Source organism: Notechis scutatus, chromosome 2 (genome assembly GCF_049901735.1).
Source record: "Notechis scutatus isolate UNSWTSFEM ecotype Mainland chromosome 2, rNotScu1.2, whole genome shotgun sequence".
In the NCBI taxonomy this organism is placed as follows: Eukaryota; Metazoa; Chordata; class Lepidosauria; order Squamata; family Elapidae; genus Notechis; species Notechis scutatus.
The window spans coordinates 19,979,188-19,999,532 of NC_142010.1; the positions used below are offsets into that span (position 1 = coordinate 19,979,188).

Here is a 20,345-nt window from a genome sequence, read left to right on the forward strand (position 1 = left end):
ATCTATTGGACCGGATGGAATATGTGCCTACTTCTTAAGAAAGCTATCCACTGCCATAGCCAAACCTCTAAGCATAATCTTTGAAAAATCTTTCAGAACCAGCTCCTTGCCTAACCTATGGTCACAAGCCACAGTCATCCCCATCTTCAAAAAGGGAGACCCAAGCCTAGTTGAAAATTACAGGCCAATCTCCTTATGCTGCGTCACCTGTAAAGTCATGGAATCAATTATTAACCAATCCATCATCCTTCACTTAGAGACAAATAACCTACTCTCCAATAAACAATTTGGTTTCAGAAAAAAACTATCCTGTAATCTGCAACTCTTACACTGCAAAAACATATGGACGACACAACTCGACCAGGGCAAAACAATACGCAATCTACATAGACTTCTGTAAAGCCTTTGATTCAGTGGTACACGACAAACTACTCCTAAAAATAAAATCCTATGGTATCTCTGGACAACTGTATAACTGGATAGAAGCATTCCTGTCAAACAGACAACAAATGGTCAAAATCGGGAGCGTCCTATCAAATCCAGTACCTGTCAATAGTGGTGTTCCCCAAGGCAGTGTTCTAGGACCAACTCTCTTCATACTCTACATAAACGACCTCTGTGATCATATTAAGAGCAATTGCGTTCTCTTCGCTGATGATGTAAAGCTGTTCAATACCACAGACAATACTGCTACCCTACAAAAAGATCTTGACTATGTATCCGAATGGTCAAACAAATGGCAACTTCAAATCTCAACAAATAAATGCTCTGTCTTACATATTGGCAAAAAAATCAGAAAATAAAATACAAGCTGAATAGTCAAGATCTTGTTGATGACCCAAGCTCTGTAAAGGACCTTGGAATACTCACCTCTAATGATCTAAGTGCTAGAGCACACTGCAACTACATAGCCAAAAAGGCATTAAGAGTTGTTAACCTAATCCTACGTAGCTTTTTCTCTGGTAATATCACACTACTAACCAGAGCATACAAAACATTTGCTAGACCAATACTCGAATACAGTTCATCAGTCTGGAACCCACACTACGTATCTGATATTAGCACAATTGAGAAAGTCCAGAAATATTTCACAAGAAGAGTTCTCCACTCCTCTACTCGCTGTAGAATACCTTATGCCACCAGACTTGAAATTCTAGAACTAGAAAACCTTGAATTACGCCATCTTCGGTCTGACTTAAGCATGGTATACAAAATCATACATTGCAATGTCCTACCTGTCAATGAATACTTCAGCTTCAACCATAACAACACAAGAGCACACAATAGATACAAACTCAAAGTAAACCGCACCAAACTTGATTGCAGGAAATACGACTTCAGTAATAGAGTGGTCAATGTCTGGAATACTCTACCCGACTCTGTAGTTTCTTCCCCAAACCCCAAAAACTTTAACCTTAGACTGTCTACTATTGACCTCACCCCTTTCCTAAGAGGTCTGTAGAGGGCGTGCATAAGCGCACCAACGTGCCTACCGTCCCTGTCCTATTGTTTCTCTTATTCTTTTATTTTTCTTATATGTAACCATTTCATGTATTCACAACTATGTATACATTTATACTCATTATCTTGTAAACAATTGGCAAATCAAATAAATAAATAAATAAATAAATAAAATGATCACTGGGCTTTTGGCAACTAGCTGGGAATGCAAGCTGTTGTAACTTGAGTGTGTGTGTGGGTTTGTTGGAATGTTTGATGCAATGTTTATAATGGCCAGACAAGACTCTTGAGAGCATTGTAAATTTGAGCCCAATCGTAATTATTATATACTGGTTTGCCATGTGGCTCCCATTTATTTATTAATTTTTTATTCCTTTTATAATTTTATAATTCTGTGTGGTTTGATCAGATTTAGATAAGAGTGACCATGATTAGCTATTAACCAAGGTGGTCATGGCTTGGCAGCACAGAAGTAGAGCACATTGCTCTACTTACGAACTTTTGAGTTACCAACCTTCACCAATACTATCTATCCGCTATGCCAACTTAAAAAAATATTGGAAATTAGGAAAAAGTCAGAAAGGGATAGTTTATGGTGTACTGTATATATGTCTGTTTGGCAAAGCCTTTCTGTCAGGGAATTGCTCAGCCAGGGTCCAAATGGAGTCAGAGACGCTGACACAAACTCGTAATTTTATATAAATAAATATATTTTGCAACTATACATACAGCAAACCAGATAGTCAGGCAAACAACAGCAGCATCTGATGAATCACAGCACAAAGAGCACACAGAAGAAAAAGACGGGAGGGGAGGGAAATTCCCCTTCCACACCCACAGCAACCAATCACAGCATATATTCCCTCAGGCAGGAGCCAGCACTGTGGTAGCAATCAAGCACAACTGTGTGTTCTGGCCCATTGCACAACCCCACTTCTCCAGCTACTACATTTAAATATCTTAACACTTTCTCCAAGCTTCCCATGCAGGTGGGGCTGATGGAATGAGCAGGCTGGAGGTTGGCATAGACCTGCCTGGAGAAACATGGAGAAAAATGGAGAAACATGTTTTTTAGAGGCTGAAAGCAACCCCCACTTTTTTTTAATAGCCCACAGCCGATGTCAGCACTTAAGAGATAAAGAGCTTATTGAAAAAGGAAGACAAGTATCTGGATAGCTGTATTCATAGGCAAAGCCAATACTACAGGCAGAAATCCATTCAAGACAGGATATTTTGAAACTCCCTGCAGCAAAGTCTGAACAAAGGCAGAATGGCACAATTTGCCCTCACTCAAGATCCAACACAGGAAAGCCATAAAGCCACAATAGAAATTGCCCAATACCCTTCCAGAGGAGTCCAAAGAAGGTATAAACCCCCCCCTCTCAATTCCATTTTGTCAGCTGCTCAGAACTACAAATCCATTTGGTTCTGCTTCATCGATAACCCATCTTTCCAATCAGCCTCCATGTCTTCAATGTCTTTCTTCCAGCTTGGAACTGAACTAGGTGGACATTTCTTCCAATAGCACATAACATACCGGTGATTAATAGCTGTGGTAGCTGGTAGCTATGGATACGGTGAGAGTTGAGGAGTCATAGCACTAAACTAAAATGGCAAGGAATGGGTGGGGCTTAAACCTTTAGAAAGTATATTTATACTCTTGCCCTTTGTAGCAGAAATGCAGAAAGTTTTTGAGTGGAGACAACGGGTAGTGAGAGCAGCTGAGTTGGAGCTTCCCAGGTATTTGGTGTTTCATGGAAGGGGCAGAAGGGGGCTGCTTCACAATTTGGGGTGTCTTGGTGTTGGGAGTTTCTTGCAGGGCAGCTGTTTTGCATCCAGCTGTGAAGGTTTCCCTGGTGTTTGGACAGAGGGAGATGGATGCTTTGTGCTGCACCTTTGGAACTTTAGAAATTATTAGCTGGCCTCTGCATCTAACTTCTAGTAAGTAATTCAGGCTATGTGTGTGTGTGTGTGTCTGTTTATAACAAGATTTGAATAGATAGCATTGCTGAAATGGACTATCCATTACTAATTCAAAATGGCCTTGCAACCCTTTTCACGTGTCCATCCAAGATGTGCTGGCATACTTCATTAATGCCAAAGCTTCTGCAACAGGATATTAGCTGGAAATTAGTGGAAATTATATTCCTAGGTTGTTGTTTTTTAATCTGCAGGTGAAACACATGGTAATTAATAGTAATAATATATGTTCTGCTTACATTTTCCCTCAGTTTCAGAGAGGATTTTAGGACCAACTGTGGATAGAGGAGATATCTATTGAAAGGGAATGAATAATAAAAGGTTTGGTGTATAGAGAAAAATCACACTGCTGTAGTTTTTTTCTGCTGAAATGACTTGGGAAAGGAATCTGGACCTAATTTCTAGGAAGACATTCAGGAGATACCTTTTGTGTGTGTGTGTTGTGCATGGTTTGGTGTTTGTGAGTCTTGCTGAATCCTTTTCAGTTACTTAGATGGTCTGATAGGCTCTACTCATTTCGGAGCTCTTTAAGATCCAAGATCAACTCAGAATCTCAATTCAATTCAAAATTATTCATTCTCTCTCTCACACACACACACACTGTGCGAAGGTTTTGTACTCAGCGTTTTTACTTTTCCGTGGTGGTAGACCCCGTAGTATCTCCGTTGCACTGGAATGGAAAGGCAGGGAGAGCCGTGGCTGCCTTTCACGGGCCGGCCGGAACATGTAAAAGGAGAAAACAATGTTTCTGCTCTCTCTACCGCTCGCTCAATCCTTTGAGAGCACAAAAGACGCTCTTCTTGCTGTGCGGAAGCTAAGCTTAAAAAAGGGAGAAAGACGAAATACCCAACCCCCGAAGCAAAATGCAGAAAGCCCATTTGCCCGCCCTTCCGTCTCTTTCCTCACTGGCTGGGATCGACTCAGCAGACTAATTGGCAAGTGTCAGGTTGCTAAAATGCTTTCTCCCATCCTCAACCCAGAAACAGATCTAAAGGGAGGAATAAAGCAAGGATTAAAGATCCGATTCAACCAAGGAAAAATGAGGTGATTAAATAATTTACCGAAAAACAGCAGAAAAATCCTAAATGATTTGATTCCCCATCCTCAGTTCTTTCTCCCTGCTAGCAAGAAGGGAACTGGGTCAGAAGGACTGGATTGGACTAAACTAGATTATTGGTACGGTCAAAAGAAAAGAAGAATTCTTGAAAAGTCACCAAAGAGAAGCTGGCAGGAAAACTGGAAGCTGGTTGGCAGAGTCTGGTTTTCAGGCCTGTTCAGAAGGCCAAGAGGCTGCGTGTATGTTGGGGGTGAAATATCTCATATTTCACCTCGAGGGACAGCTTGTTCCAAAGGGTGGAAGCCATGGTAGACAAAGTTCTTCTTCTGGACCTTGCCAGCTGGAATTCCTTGGCCGATGGGATCTGGAGCATGTTCCTTTTGCCGGCGCAGGTGGGGATAGCCCAAAGTGAAGTCAGTTCCAACACTCCTGACCTTCTGTAAGAGCTTAAAATACTTCCCTCTGCCAGTTGGATTGAGGCACCAATGGAGGGGATTTATGTTGCGGATGGTTGATTGTTTAACAACAGATCCCACCCTTTCCCCCTCTCATTGTAATCCCTCTCCCCATTTTTTGGCTAAATTGATTTTATAGTATTGTATTTATATTAAAAAATAAAACTGTAATTTATAAAAAGATAAATACAATATTATATTGTAAGTTGGCCAGAATTACCGTGTGGGAGAAGATGGACAGCTAATGTTACAAATTAATAACCTGGATCCAGGGCTTTAAAGGTGGTAACCTACCCCCTGAATTGGACCTTGAAGTAAACCAGCAACCAGTGTAGTTTGCACAACAGTGGTGTAACATGGGCTACCTTAGGGCCCCTAAGACTGTTCATGCAGCTGCACTTTGTGTGAGTTGTAACTTCCGAATGCTCTTCAAGGGTAGCCCCATGTAAACTCCTGGATCCTAAGGCTCCATGTACCCAAAGTCACTCGACCTTAACCAAGATGCAGCTGAAACCTTTTGTCCCCCAACCTGCCTCCAGAGCCTCTAGGCACCACAGTTGGGTAATGAAATGTCTGCAAGAAAACAACCAAGCTCAGACATAACAATCTGAATTGGTCTCTCCACATGTCATCCTTAGTGAACTGTGCAAACCAGTGCCTGCATTTCCTGTGTCAGATGGGGAGAGCACATCTTTCTCCTTCTGTCCTGGCCACTTTCTACAGAGGCATAATTGAGAGTATTTTAACAAACGGCATCACTGTTTGGTTTGGTGGTAACAGTGCCTCAGATAGAAAGCCCATACAGAGAGTGGTAAGAACAGCCGAGAAGATTATAGGAAGTTCCCTTCCTGGTATTCAGGATGCTGCTTATAAGCGCTATGTGCTTAGAGCTCAAAACATTGTTAGAGACCCCACACACCGACTTCACGGTCTGTTTCTGTTGCTCCCCTCTGGGAGGAGGTTTCAAAGTATTTCTAGCAGGACTTCCTGATTCTGTAACAGCTTTGTTCCGTATGCCATCCGTCTGATAAACTTGCAAGATTCGTTTTTCTCGCCATGTACATGTATACATCTGAACTAGACTATTGTTTGTGTCATATATAAGGGTATATGCATAATTATGTCATGTTTGTGTATATTGGAGGGGGTGATCCTTTGAGAGCTGTATGCAATGAAATTTCATTTTAATGTATACCTATTAGTGTACATTTAAAGTGACAATAAAGTTATTCAAGTCTAAATCTAAGAGCACCAAGGACCTCACTTTCGGAATGACTGTGCAGAAAAATGGTGACTGAAGAAAACAAATCTCTCCAGGCATTTGGTGGGACTATCCTTTGAGGTGCATATCTCAAGTTTTATCATCTCAAGACTGAAGCATGTGCTTCATGCAGAGATCAAAACTGACATAAAAATAGCTATCTACAAATAGACCTGAAAGCCCCAGCCTGGGAAGGACTGAGTCCCAAACCCAGAGGAAGGTACATCCCACACAGTGTCAACTTAAAGGGAAGACAGTCCAGATCTACAAATGTGCAAAGCAAGGCTTTAAGCCCAGTTTATTCATTCAGCCTATTTCCTTCTGTAGGAAGTTAGAACCCACCCCTCTCCTTTGTAAACCTTGGTTCACAGCTAAACTGAAGCAGCTACCTCGTTCCAAAGAGGAAGCCTACAGAAAAGGTGACACAATGCTATACAATCAGGCCAGAAACATATTAACAAGAGAGATCAGAGCAGCAAAAAGAAGCTACTCTGAAAAGTTAAAGAATCAACAAATGAACCAGAAAACATGTGGAAAACTCTTAAAAACATCACTGGCTTCAGCAAACCTCCTTCCCAGGCAGAAGGAAATCAACAACTAGCAGATGACTAGAATGAAATATCCTAGGAAATATTAAAAAGGCAAAATATTTCCCCTAAAAAGAGAATTAGAAACTCAGAAGCAGAAGCTTACCTCCACCATTAAGGGCTGGACCAGAGTATTCTACACAACAAAGGTCTCTGCCCATATCACCATTTGGCCTAGGAAGATTGTATCAGCCACACTCAGGTGAAGCCATGTGCTTCAGACAAACCTTACAAAGTTAGCTAAGACCCCTGCCCCTGGGAGTTTGACAGCCAATGGGATACATCTCTTAAACAGGAACAGGAAACAAGGTGGGTCCCAACATAGGGTATATAACTAAGGGGTCTCTCAGCCTCTTCCCACTTCTTTTCCTTCACCCAACATCTTGAAGCATGTGATCATCCTTTTCACTTTGGAGCTCCAAGCCACGTGGTCCTGTCCACCATTAAGCCATCTTTCCAAACAGCCACCATGCTTCCAGTGTCTTTTTCCCCACTTGGAACTGAACCCAAAAGGATATTTCTTCTAACACTTCTTACCTAAGGTAGCTCTCTGCGTGAAAAGTGGAGAGGAAGGGAAGAGAAGGGAGGAGTTGGAAGACAACAACAGACTGGAGGGGTGCTGGAAAATAACTGGGGGAGAGGCCGTTGGAGACTTTCAAGAGACAGGAGAAAGAAAGCTGGTAGAAATGGTTGTTTTCTCTCTCAAATTCCTGTAAATATCCTTGTATGTAACAAGAGGAATAAAAAGGCCTTGGTAATCTCTCTCTCTCTCCCTCTGGAAAGCAAGCAATTGCTTAAAGCCATAGGCTTTGCCACTGAAGCAGACCTCCTTTAGGAATGCATGCTTGGCGTTTCTAAGTCACCAAAGTGAAACCCAAAAGCTATGGAGTTTGTAAGAACGCCCTGCCTGGCCCTTTGCCCAAGAAGGAAGCTTTGGCGGTGGAAGGGGTGAAAACATCCAGAAGGAGGCGGGGAAAAGCGGCTGAAAGCGTTGGAGCAGAAGAAAAGGGGCGTTTTGAACAGTCATTTTGTCGGGCTCTGGCTGGGTGGAGGGAAGGCTGGCAACTCGCCAGGAAAAAAGCCAGCGTCTCAGGAAAAGATGGCTGCACAATGGAGCGGCCTCTCTCCCTTCCCTTTTCGGATATGCTTAACTCTGTGGGTCTTGGAAAGGTAAGGAGCAATCAGTGACGGGGTTGGGTCGGGGCTGGTAGGTTGATGGCCCAAGCCGCCGTGGGGCCCCCAAGGGGCGGGAAGAGAAGCATGGGATAGTTCAGTGAGTGCGGGGGAGGTAGAGGGAGGGGTACTTGTGCCTGTACTGGGCTCCCCTCCACCCTTGAGCGCTCCATATTCCTCTTCAGCCTATTTCCTTCTGTCTCCCTTCTCCCCTTCTAGCACTCTTTCCCTCCCCCTCTCCTCTCTCCCTTCCTCTTTCTCCCCTCCCTCTCTCTCTCCCTCTGTCAACCCCTCTCCCAATCTCCCTCTTCCTCCCCCTCTCTGTCCCTCTCCCCCCTTTCTCCCCCTTCCCACCCTCTCCCCCTCCCTCAACTTCCCTCCCCCTCTCAACCTCCCCCTCCCTCCAACCTCCCTCTCCTACTCCCTCCCCCCTTCTCTCAATCTCCCTTCCCTCGCTCCCTCTCCCCCTCTCTATCTCTCTCCCTCTTCCCCTCTCCCTCCTTCCAACTTCCTTCCTCCTCTCTTCTTTCTCCCCCCTTTACTCTTCCTCTTCCCCTCTCCCAACCTCCTTCCCTCCCTTCTCTCTTCTCGTTCTCTCTCTCTGAAAAGCTGTGAGGGGGAAGGGAAGCGGGGCAGGAGTTGGTAGAGAACAGACTGTGCTAGAAAACAGTTCTGGGGGAGAAGCAGAGTAAACATGGAGACTTACAAGGAATCAGAAGGAAAGGAAGCAGCTTTCTACTGGGTGGCATGAATAGTGGCTGCTTTTTCTATCTAAATCCCTGTAAATGTACATAGTAAAGAAGAAAACAGGCGCTCTCCCCCCCTTGCATCGAAGCCCATCTGCTTTAGAAACCTGGGCTGGGTGTTTCATACCCATGAAAGTCACTTCTTTAGACACAGATCCAGCCTGGATCCGGATCTTCCTTTACGAGGAAGGAGGAAAATAAACTCTTCGGGGAGCTGAGAGTGTTTTTGCAACGGAGGATTCTCTGCGCAGGCTCGGGAGGGCTGTACTAGCCAGAGCGCTTTTTTTTTTTTTTTTGGCCAACGCCGGAGCCAGCCCGAGGCTACGGCGCTCTCATTTTACGCGGCAGTTCCCGGTAAACATACGTCATCATAACGGGCCGCTGTGCGAAAGAGACGGGCGGGGCATAATTGAAGAGCGGCGAGGCTGGCCAAGAGCTCTCCAGGTCTTCGGGGCTTACGGGGGGCCGCTTCCTTTCCAGGCGTTGCTTGGCGGTCAGTTGCGGAGGTTTCCCTGGTGGGCGCAGCGGAGGGGAGCGGGGGAACGGCTGCTTCGGGCTGAGCCTTTGCAACTTTGGAGAAGCGGCATGTTTACCGGAAGTAAGAATTCGTTTGCTGACCGAGGTTACAAAGATACTGAAAAAAAGTGACTTATGACCGTTTTTCTCACTTGACGACCGATGCAGTCGCTTGGCAACTGGTTTATATTTATGAACCTTGCGGTGTCCCGGGGTCAAGCGACCCCCTTTTGCGGTCTCCTGACAGACACAGTCAGTGGGGAAGCCGGATTCACTTCACAACTGTGTTTCTAACTTTACATCAGCAGGGATTCACTTCACAACCGTGGCAAGGAAGGTTGTCAAATGGGACAAAATTCACTTAAGACGTGAATCATTTAGCAACAACACAAATTTTGGGCTCAATTGTGGCTGTAAGTTGAGGACTACCTATATTTGGGGAAAGACTGCACCCACTTTCCAGTAAGCAATTCAGACCTAAGGGTTTCTTTGGATGGGAGGGTTTGAGTGGATAAGGTTGCTGAAACTGGATATGCAGCCTTGCAATGTGTCCATCCAAGATTTTTGTGCAAAATTCTTCATTAGTGCCAATGGCAAAAGCTTCTGCAATAGCAGTGGATATTAGCTGTATTGGTGAAAATTATATTTCTTACCGTTTTCCTTTGAAAATTTACCTATACAATAGAGTAATTGGCAGGGTGGATAAAAATGATTTTAAAAAAATAAATGATTTTTTAAATTTAAATTGGATTTTTTAAAAATCAGATTTATTTTAATGAAATGCTTTTGGAGTAAAAATCTATCTAAAAATAGTTTTCTATTTAAGATACATTAATCATTTAGTTTATTGAAAGGGAGCTTAGTTATGTAGCATAAGGCTATATATTCTGCAATATTGGGACTGTTGGTGAGTCAACAGCAGGTCAGGAGGAGGAATTCCTGCCGGATAGAGATGACGGTTGCTCTTTAAAAATTATGATTTAAATCAAGTTGATTTAAATCAAGCCTTCTTACTAGTGTTTTAAATCATGATTTAAATTGTGATTTAAATTGACTTGATTTAAATCAAATACACCCTGGTAATTGGCACAGTAATAGAGTATGATAGTATCAGAAGAATAATTTGGGGTTCCAACTTCTGATTCTAGGGTTACACTTAGATTCTAGGGTGACACAACCTGTGTGTACCGTAGCCTACGGCCACAAAATTGATGTTGCTAAGTGAGAAATTTGTTAAGTGAGTTGTGCCCCCATTTTACGATATTTCTTGCCATATTTGTTAAATGAATCACTGCAGTTAAGTTAGTGACACAGTTAAATAAATCTGGTTTCCCCATTGACTTCGCTTGTCAGAAGGTCGCAAAAGGGATCACGTAACCTTTGGATACCGCAACGGTCATACATATGAACCAGTTGCCAAGCATCTGAATTTTGATCAGATGATCATGGGGATGCTACAAAGGTCGTAAGTGCGAAAAATGGTCATAAGTCATTTTTTCAGTGCCATTGTAACTTCAAACGGTCACTAATTGAACTGTTGTGAGAATTGCCTGTATGTATGTTTATTCTTGTGAATACATGGTTTCCCTGGGAGACCTAATTTGATTAACTCTGTGTTTGCAGACCTTATCCTTTGATATATGGATTATGTCTGGGTAACTTATTTGGGGGTTTGAGGAAGTTTACCAATTTTAGTTGATTAATTTAATTTCAGCATGACTGTCAATTATCTAGTGGAGACACTGATTCTCAGACCAGTGTGGATTCCGCTAACAAGGGGAGTCATGTCAACCCTTTTGACATGAACTAAATAACAGAACGTTGGATTATTATTTTTTGCTCTTCTACTAAAAAGTTGCTCAATTTATTGATGACAATAAAAAAACTTTCTGCTTTCTACTACATGCTTTGCAAGAGGCTGTATCCTATATATAAAAAGCGATTCTTTGAAATTAGTAGTAATTTGCCTGCTTCTGTATGCATCTTGGCCTTCTTCCTTCTTGTGACAGCCTCATTTCCAATTCCAGATCATACAAATCCAGGAATAATGAATATGGATGAGGAGAAAAAACTGCAGAGCTCTCTTTCCAATGGATCTGCAGGTGAACAAGAGGAAGATGCAGGTAGTAATACCAATATCAATATCTGGAAGCCAGTTACCCAAAATGAGGGATTGAAATGTCTAAGCCATGGCCACAGGAGCATATGGAGCAATTCAAAACATGTACTGTGTCCCCAATTGGACTTCCAAAAAACTTCTGAATTTTAATGTTTCATGGGACAGAAATAAAGAAGCAAATGTCATTACAGATCTAGGCTGTCATCCTAGTAAGCTTTAAGAGGTCATTTACATCAAATGTGCAGGAGGGAGCAGGAAGTCTGCTCGGAATATACAAAAGTACAGGTTTTACTATGGGTCTGTCTGGATATGTTCCTTGTCCAAGATGCTCCAAAAAGGAGAAGAGGAAAATGGATTTATTTCTGGGACTGTGTGTAGTTTATGTCAAGCAATTGAAAGGCCGGTTTTATCTCACCCCTTGTGCAGCCTTTCATATAGGTTTCCTCATCATCAATTTTATTTATTCAATTCCTATAGCTCCCCTACTCAGTCAAGTGACTCTGAGTGCATATACTTCTAAATGAATGAAGGCGAATATACGTTTTTTAGAATATAATTATAATATAATTTATAGTTTTAGAGTGTAATTATATCTTTTAATAGAGTATAGCTCTATAATTTTAGAATATAGAAATATAAATTATATAATGTATATATAAATAATAGAACCATTAAAATAATTAAAACCAATGAAACAGTAAAAGCACCCAGAAAAGAAATAGAAATATCAGCCAAGATAGTTAATCAACTAACGGTAAAGCCAAGAAATGGGGCTCTTACCCCATTCCGAGCTCCAAGCCCAGGTACCTAGCCAAGTTTGTAATGTCTTGGGAAAGGCTAGCAGGGTTGGAGCCATTCTAATCTCTGGGGGAACAGCCCACAAGACAAAGGCTACAGCAGAGAAGGCCTGTTCCTGCCAGTCACACGTTTTCGGCTGATGGGAAGTGTAGCATATCCAATCCTGCTTCACCAGACCCAACTGTACATAATTTTTTTTCCCCTGGGTTTTCAGCTCATGGAGAACCAGTATCCAGATGTTTCTCTCGCCTACCTTTTCCCTCTTACCTATTGATTGGATTTGTCGTCATTTCTTACCTCATCTTTGGCGGTTTCTTCTTTGGGATGGGTAAGGAATCCTGATCCTGGTACAGTACTTTTGCCTTTAAATGCTACTTCACACATAACTTCATGAAGCTGAATGCAGTTCGATTAGAAACATAAGAGTTCGCTTTGACCCAGTTTTTAGCAACTGTAATCTACTTCATCCAATACAGGAAAATTCAGGTCCAATGTTTGGAACAAGTCTTGATGCTTGAAAAGTGGGGGTGGGACATATATTTATGTAGTGATTTCCTGGCAGAAGCAATAAATGCGAAATAAGTGGACAAAATGTGTGATAGGTTGGTCAAATTAGTGGAAAATCCCACCAATAGTTTCATGGCTGAATAAATGGATTTGCATCTGGTATCTTTGATCCAAATCCAGCATGCAAATCACTGCTCAGGTCCATAGTCTCTATTAATCTGAGGATTGCAGGATGGAGGTCATTACAACTGCTAGACCATGGGGCTTCTCATCTAGATTGGGTTGTATCAGAACTCACTCACAGGTTCGGATTCAGCAGGAGGGCCCCACCTTACCCATAACAACAGGACTGGATAAATTAGTGTTTACTCTTTCCATCTTTCTCTGTTCTAGGAATATTATACCACCAACGGAATGCAATAAAATGTATACCGGTTACATGTCCACCTGGTTGGATTGGATATGAGAGACGTTGCTATAAATTTTCAGAAGAAGAAAAGACCCAGAATGAGAGTCAGAACATCTGTACATTGCATAATGCTTTCCTAGCCAACATTACAAAGGAAATGGTGAGTAATGTAACTGGATGCCATGGAAGTATTGTTGCTTCATTGATGGTGCACGCTGTTGTACAACATGAAAAAGTTAAAATATTTTCCTCCTAATATTGCTAAAAAAAAAACTTCCTTAGATGCGTTTCTGAATAAAAACTTCCAAAGACTTTTAATCTTCTCCAGGTTCCAAAATCTGCCAGTTTTACAAAGCAGAATATTAAAAATCCAAGAATATCATTGAAATATTTCTGTCATCTGCTTCTTTCATTTTTTCCTGCCTAGAAACATCTGATAACTATCCTCAAATGATTAATAGATGTGAATTTCAGTACAGAGATAGAATCAGGAAGCAAACAGTAGAACTAGACATTGCCAAGATCGATTCTAGGAAAATCAAGAGTTTTGCCTTCTAAAAAAGGTTTTAAATTTACTTTTAAAAAGTTAATCAGCTTCTACCATTTTGCTGCTCACCACAGAACTACTAGGTATGTTTTATTAGGGTTAATTACTGTTCAAAAGATAACTTTAATTAAAGTTCAGAAATTCAGCTGGTAATCTAGCAGCGCAAGGTTCCAACATGCACAGCTTTTATTTCTTTCTTTTTTTAAAAGGATTTTGTGAAGAAATTCACAAGAGACCACGTCTTTTGGATCGGCCTCAAGAGAGAACCAAATCAGCCCTGGAAGTGGCTAGATGGAGAAAATTCAACGTGAGTCTCTTCCTCTTTCCCTTTCAGTTGGCAAAAGCTGAAAGCTAAATGCCTCTGCAGAGGCTCTCCCCAGCTCAGGACTGATCCTAGAAAGAGCCCCCTGGCCGCCACTATTCAGGCATTGCCCCCTAAAAAGATTTGGCCCTGCTAATGTAACTCAAAATGCATTATGGGTAGTCCTTGACTTACAGCCATTCATTTAGCAAGCATTGAAAGTTATTTTTTATAAAAGTTTTTTTTTTATAAGTACAAACAATTCATCTTCCATTTAACGGTGTGTCGTCTAGGTACAGATACCTTGTGCGTCAATAATCAAAATTATTATCATATTCGTTACATTGATATTAGTTCTCTTTTGTTATCTTGTTATTAATATACATAATATCTCTCACACTATAACGATAACATCTTTAGATCTTCACTTATTATTAGTAGATATCAGTGGTCGCCAATTGGCGGCCTACAGCCCACTGGTGGTCCGCAAGAAAATTTTGGTGGTCCACAGAGAAATGTCACCCCCAGAGCACCCCCCCCCCCAAAGCAATTAATGCAGGCTGCGTGGGAACACAAGGCTTGCGTCACTTGCATTGTGAACAGCACGAGGTAGTGAGGGGAGGGGGGAAAGGGCGGAGGGGGGGAACGCACCCTACACGCCTTGCCTGGCCACTGGGCTGCTTCTTTCCACTTCTTTCTTCTTCTGCTTTTGGCTGCACGCAAGGAAAGCACCAAAGTCTTTCTTTCTCTCCCCCAAACACCGCCAGAAATGAGTCTTTGGGACCCTGCAAGGCATCCTGCTCCAAGTGGCTGTGCCGTCAAAGACTCATTTCTGGCGGAGTTTGGGGGGGAGAAAGAAAGACTTCTGCTGCTTTCCTTGCATGAAGCCAAAAGTCTCTCTCTCTCCTCCTGAAAACAGAGCTGGAAACGGTATCCTGCGATCCCAAATAAAGAACGATTGATCAATAGGAAAACGGGGTGGGGAATTTTCCTGCAGACTTTTTGGGGGATTTTCCTCTGCAGACAGAGACCCTGGGAAAATCCCAAAAAAAAAATCTGCAGGAAAAGCCCCCCCCCCCCCATTTTCCTACCGATCACAGAACACCGCCTCTCTCCCCCTCCCCATGAGAACAGAGCTGAAAAGCAGGTTAGGAATGTGGCTGCCTTGGAGGGTATGTGTGTGTGTGAGACGGACCTCTGTGTTTGTGTATTTGTGAGGGAACATCACCACCAGCCCTCCGCGGTTAGATCAGATCTCTCTCTCCCACCAATGTCGGCAAGCCACTATCAGTCAATCAGAATTCATATTAGTGGTCTGTGGGATTTAAAATTATGAGTTTCGTGGTCCCTCAGGTCCAAAAAGTTGGCGGCCCCTGGTATATATAATATATCTATCATAACAATCCTCTTCTTACCATGTTTAATGCTATTAAGATATTTTCTTTATTTCGCTACTCTATTAGATATTTCTAGCTTTCATGTTTTTTCTCTAACCATCGATAAAATAGTTCCCATATCTTTATAATATTCGGATTGCTCCTTGTCTTTAATTGCAAGTGTTAATCTATTCATTTCTGCACATTATAATATTTTCCTAATCAAATTTTCATCAATTGAAAAAAAAAGCAAGCATTGGAAGTTATAATGGAATGACTTGTGATTGATCCACACAGTTACAATTATCATTAGTATCCCCATGGTCAAAATTTGGCAAGTAGCCCATAATTATTTGTTAGGAAAATTTATATGGCCACTCAACTGACTCATAGTGACTCTGGGTAGCTTACAGAAATAAAACAACAATACTAAACTAAATAAACTCCTCTCACCCCCACAGTGATAACAAATCAAATCAACCAATTGATGGTCTCCATATCACGCTGGGATCCCCAGGTCTGCTGGCAAGAAAGTTACAATGGTTGCAGCATCCTGGGGTCATGAGGTCGCCACTTGTGATCTTCCCAGGAAGCAAATACAACGGTGAAAGCTGGACCCGTTTAAAATCATTTGATTCACTCAACAACTGTGGCAAAAAAAGTTATAAAATTGGGCACAACCCAGTTAATAATTGCTTTGCTTAAGCAATGGACATTCCAGTCCTAATTGTGGTTGTAAGTCAAGGACGACCTGTACAAATAGTGTGCTCAGAATTCCACTTGAAACTGAGTCCAGAGGGCTGAGCTCCTGGGACACAGCGGCACTGTAAGGTCAATGCTTCCCCTAGCTGAATTGGGGAACAACCTGCAAAATCATCCTTGAGAAGGCAAGACAAGGCTCAGCTAGGTGAACTGTAAACTCAGAAGCCCTTTGGTACCCGCTAGGCGGGAAATTCTCCCCACTGCCTAATTTCTGCCTCTTTTGCAGGTTGGAAGTCATGGGAAATGGAGGAAACTGTGCATATTTGAACGATGATGGCACTGCCGGCTCAGGGACATGCAGCAATACACACCGCTACATTTGCAAAAAAAATATGATTTTATGAGATCCCAAAATGTCTTTAAACTGATGTTTTTAATATTTTCAACTGAGGTTTTATGGTCAAAAGAGGAAAATATAAAATTGTTAAAAGTATTTGGATATTGAAGTGAAAGGAGCTATACAGTAGTAGCCAAAATTGATAGAAGAATTCAGAGACTGCCTACGTGACCGAAGAAAATCATCTGGGATGAAATGGTGCAATGCACTGTGAAGTTGAGTGCAAGGTCTGTTCAGCGCAGACTGCAGGAATTTGGTCTAAAATCTAGAATTCCATGAAAAAAGCCACTTTTATCTCTCAAACAAAGGTGAAAGGACTAATACTAATAATAATACTAATATTAATAATACTAATAATACTAATACTAATAATAATACTAATACTAATAATACTAATACTCACAGACCAAAACACAAGTACAACAAAAGAAGAACATGGGAAAATTAGTCATAAACAATTGGTCACCAAAAACGACTAAGGGGAATTACAGCGTTCTCTGATGGTTACAGCTCTTAAAAAAAAAATGGAAACCTGAGAAGTGATGTATGAGGAGCCATCCCCTAGAGCAGGGGTGGGCAAACTACGGCCCGAGGGCCACATCCGGCCCGTTGGTCTTTTTAATCCGGCCCGCCGAAGATTGGTACAGAATTAAGGTTTGATGTGAATGATTGAATAACTGCATTCATTTGATTTTGACTTGTAATGACAGGCATTTCGACACCAGGTAGCGGCCCGTCTGTCAAATTTTAAAAGTCAATGAGGCCCCCGAGCCAAAAAGTTTGCCCACCCCTGCCCTAGACAATATAAGAACAAATTACTAACATTGGGTCTAGAAGGGTCTGTTTCAAGGAGAGACAGTAACTTAGATATGCCTGCGTTATACATAGGACAATATAAAAGGACATGCTCCACAGTTTCAACCTCAGCTCTGTCACAGGCATAGCTGCTCGTTAATCGGGAGCCTCTTAAATCGCCCATCCAGTAGTGCTGAGGGCAAGACATTAAAGCGAGCTAGGGAGAAAGCTCTTCCAAACTTGGGAATGGTTTAGAGTGTAAAAATAGGAAGCCATCCTCAGTCCATAATTATTAAATTAGCTGAAGATCAGAGGGGAGCAAGTTTTTTTAGCTCTGGCTCGTAGATATTGTAAGTCAATGTCCACAAGCTGTTGAACTACCCTAAATTGGGCGTCCTTAAGGCCATAATTTCCCAGGGCATCCCCCGTAAAAACTAGCAGGTGTAATTTCTTCATCAGCTCCCTCTCCCAATGAGAAATATGAGAGTCAGCAAATGCCAGGGAGAGGTAGCTACCAGGAACTGCCAGAAAGAACACCCGAAACCACTATTTAAGGGTGTTAATCCACACCATACATTCGACTGATCGAGTGCCCAGTTCCAGGTACATCGGAGCAAAACCAACACAAGGAGGAAGACCCAGAAGTTTTCTAAGAAAGACAGCCTGGGTTCTTTCAATACAATCCTTGAAGCCCCGTATCCATATGGAAATTCCGTAAAGAGTTTGAGCCAAAGTTTTGGCTTTGTAAATACGCAGAGCAGAAGGAAGGTGAAAGGACTAAACTGGGCTAAAACCCGTGTTATCTGGACAGAGGAACAATGAAACAGTGTTATTTGGAGTGATGAGACCAAGATCTCCCTATTTGGTAGTGATGGCATAAAAATTCACTTTTCTCAAAAAGTTTCCACAATTTTGGCCATTACTGTATGTATTACTGTTTTAAGTTAATAACGTGTATACAGATGGCAACAGGTGAGAGAGGAAAAAACAAATACGTTGACATAAAATACTGCAATGTCAGAGAAGCAGTCAAAGAAAATGTAACAGACCTAATTTATTGTCCATCGGAAGAGAATTTAGCTGACTTTTTGTCTTGCATTTGTTTGATGTCTTTACTATAAAAGGGAATGTAAAATGGGTTTCAAAGTTCTCTCTTTTGATTGGAAGATCCCACTTTATTACTCTATTAAATTGCTTTTCAATGATCTTGTGACTCGGTTGTTTATTGGAAAAGGCAGAACCTAGGGCCAGATTTGACCAAATTGACCCAGCATCTGTTCGCTTTTTTTTTTTAAAAAAAGAGCAGTCGACAGGTCATCCCAAAGATAAAACTTCAAAGTGAGCACCTTCTCAAATACCTGACCTGGTCCACCTGAGCGGATTATAGCTGTTTCTCCAAAGGGTTTGTGTGTTACAGGTGGTAGTGTTTGGCAATGTTAGCACACCATCTGTTGGTATTTGTGCAGATTTGTTTGTGCGTGTAATGTTGAGAAAGTGTTTTGAATTGTAAAGAGAAAGTTCTAAACTTGTTCGAAGTGTGCGTGAGTTTTGCCTATTTGCTCTTGCTCTTTACTCTTTTCCTATCTACTCTTGGGCTCAAAGCCCCCCCCCCCCCCCTTTAGCCTCTACAAAAATTCCCGTTAATTGAATATCAAGAGGAGGAGGAGTACAACAATAATAGGGGAATACAATGTAATGTTTCTACAGAAAACTCTTTGTCCTTCCTCCTTTCTGGATTTTTTTTTTTTTTTTGAGTACTTTCACATGCATTAAATTAAATTTTGAGTTTGTACCAAGATTTCACTTGTCTTGCATTTTCAGGACTACCCTGTTTCCCTGAAAATACGGCCTACCTTGAAAGTAAGTCCTAGCTTGATTTTTATATGGGCGCCCAATATAAGCCCTACCCCCCCAAAATAAGCCCTAATTAAGATCCCGCCGACCAGAGTGCATGAGTAAAAATTAAGCTAGGGTGGGGATGGGGGGGTGAAGCTGCCCTACTACTTACCTTTGGACAGTTGTAGCCAGGCCTTGCACACCCTGACACCTGCCTCACTGGCCCATTTCTTCTGCAGCCAGTAAGGCTGGCAAGGCTTTCCTGAAGGCCTCTGTAGCTGATAACAAAGCTCTGGGTCGATCTGGAGTTCTGTTATCGACTGCAGAGGCCTCCAGGAAAGCCTTGACCGCCGCAGAAGAATAAGTTCCTGAAGGCCTCTGACAGTGAAAAGGAGGCTGGGAGCGACACGCACAAGTGAAGTTAGTGGATGACATCCCCTGAAAATAAGACCTTGGTGGCAAAAAAATAAATAAGACGGTCTTATTTTCGGGGAAATGTGGTAAGAAATTGGTTTCTGTTGAATTACAACATTATTTCCAGTTGCTATGGATGTTTCTGGAGCACCTTTAACAATTGTCCAAGAACTTTGCTTTTCTACACTTCTTTTTATGCTTATTGTTTTTACCTAAATTTAATGGGCTCTTGAATTTTCCTGGATCCTTATGCATCAATTTTCCTCAGCTTTTATCACTTTCTTGGAAGCTCTTTCTAGACTTCTTTCCCAGTAGACAGCTACCCTGTACATTAATTTTCATCCCTACTCTTTAATTAGTAGGTTAAACTGGTGTATAGCTGTCAATTTAGTAAACTTTCCACTAGCTTGTGCGTGTTAGGTGCTTATTTCTTAATTCTAAACTATTTGGATTAATTTTACTTCATTTTAACTCTGATTGCCCAGCTACCTAGCTCAGTGGAGTTTTCCCTCAAAGTGATTTATGGGTTTGGAAAAAATTACTGAACATCAAATCAATCTTGCCATAGGTACATTTTGAATTCTCTGTTCATTATGCCTGATAGTAGAGTTCTCTCTCATGCTGAAAGAAGTCAACCTTTGGCAGAACTCTGCCAGATATGCAAGTGTTCACTTCAGTTTCTCCCTTTTTCTTACCTGATCATTTCTTTTTTTGAAAACAGCGTTTTTCTTTTCACTCTTTTTTTTTTCCTTAAAAAGTGAAGATGAGACTATGTGTAGAAAAGAGAAATTGGAGAGGTATTGTCCTAGTAGAGCAAGGCAAAGCAATCGGCGCTTGTTTTCTGACCCTAAATGTTGGGGTTTAGTTTTCAATAGTTTAAGGAAAAAAGGAATAGGGGTGACATGATA

The 20,345-nt window shown here is 41.8% G+C and overlaps 1 protein-coding gene across 1 annotated transcript; it reads left to right on the top strand.

The window, feature by feature from the left end:
* The first annotated feature begins 7,197 nt into the window (after positions 1–7,197).
* On the top strand, positions 7,198–16,750 carry LOC113428268 (uncharacterized). Its single transcript, XM_026690831.2, has 7 exons — positions 7,198–7,971; positions 9,201–9,318; positions 11,264–11,359; positions 12,368–12,481; positions 13,054–13,229; positions 13,826–13,923; positions 16,282–16,750. Exons 1-7 carry the CDS (start codon positions 7,912–7,914, stop codon positions 16,397–16,399), a joined length of 780 nt encoding a protein of 259 aa, XP_026546616.2. The 5' UTR covers positions 7,198–7,911; the 3' UTR covers positions 16,400–16,750.
* Positions 16,751–20,345: the final 3,595 nt, after the last annotated feature.

Excerpts from the sequence above, each read along its gene's own strand:
- LOC113428268 (XM_026690831.2), top strand. The coding sequence starts at position 7,912 with ATGGAGCGGCCTCTCTCCCTTCCCTTTTCGGATATGCTTAACTCTGTG. Across the intron at positions 11,360-12,367 it reads TGAACAAGAGGAAGATGCAG|CTCATGGAGAACCAGTATCC; the intron begins GTAGTAATACCA and ends CTGGGTTTTCAG. Across the intron at positions 12,482-13,053 it reads CGGTTTCTTCTTTGGGATGG|GAATATTATACCACCAACGG; the intron begins GTAAGGAATCCT and ends TCTCTGTTCTAG.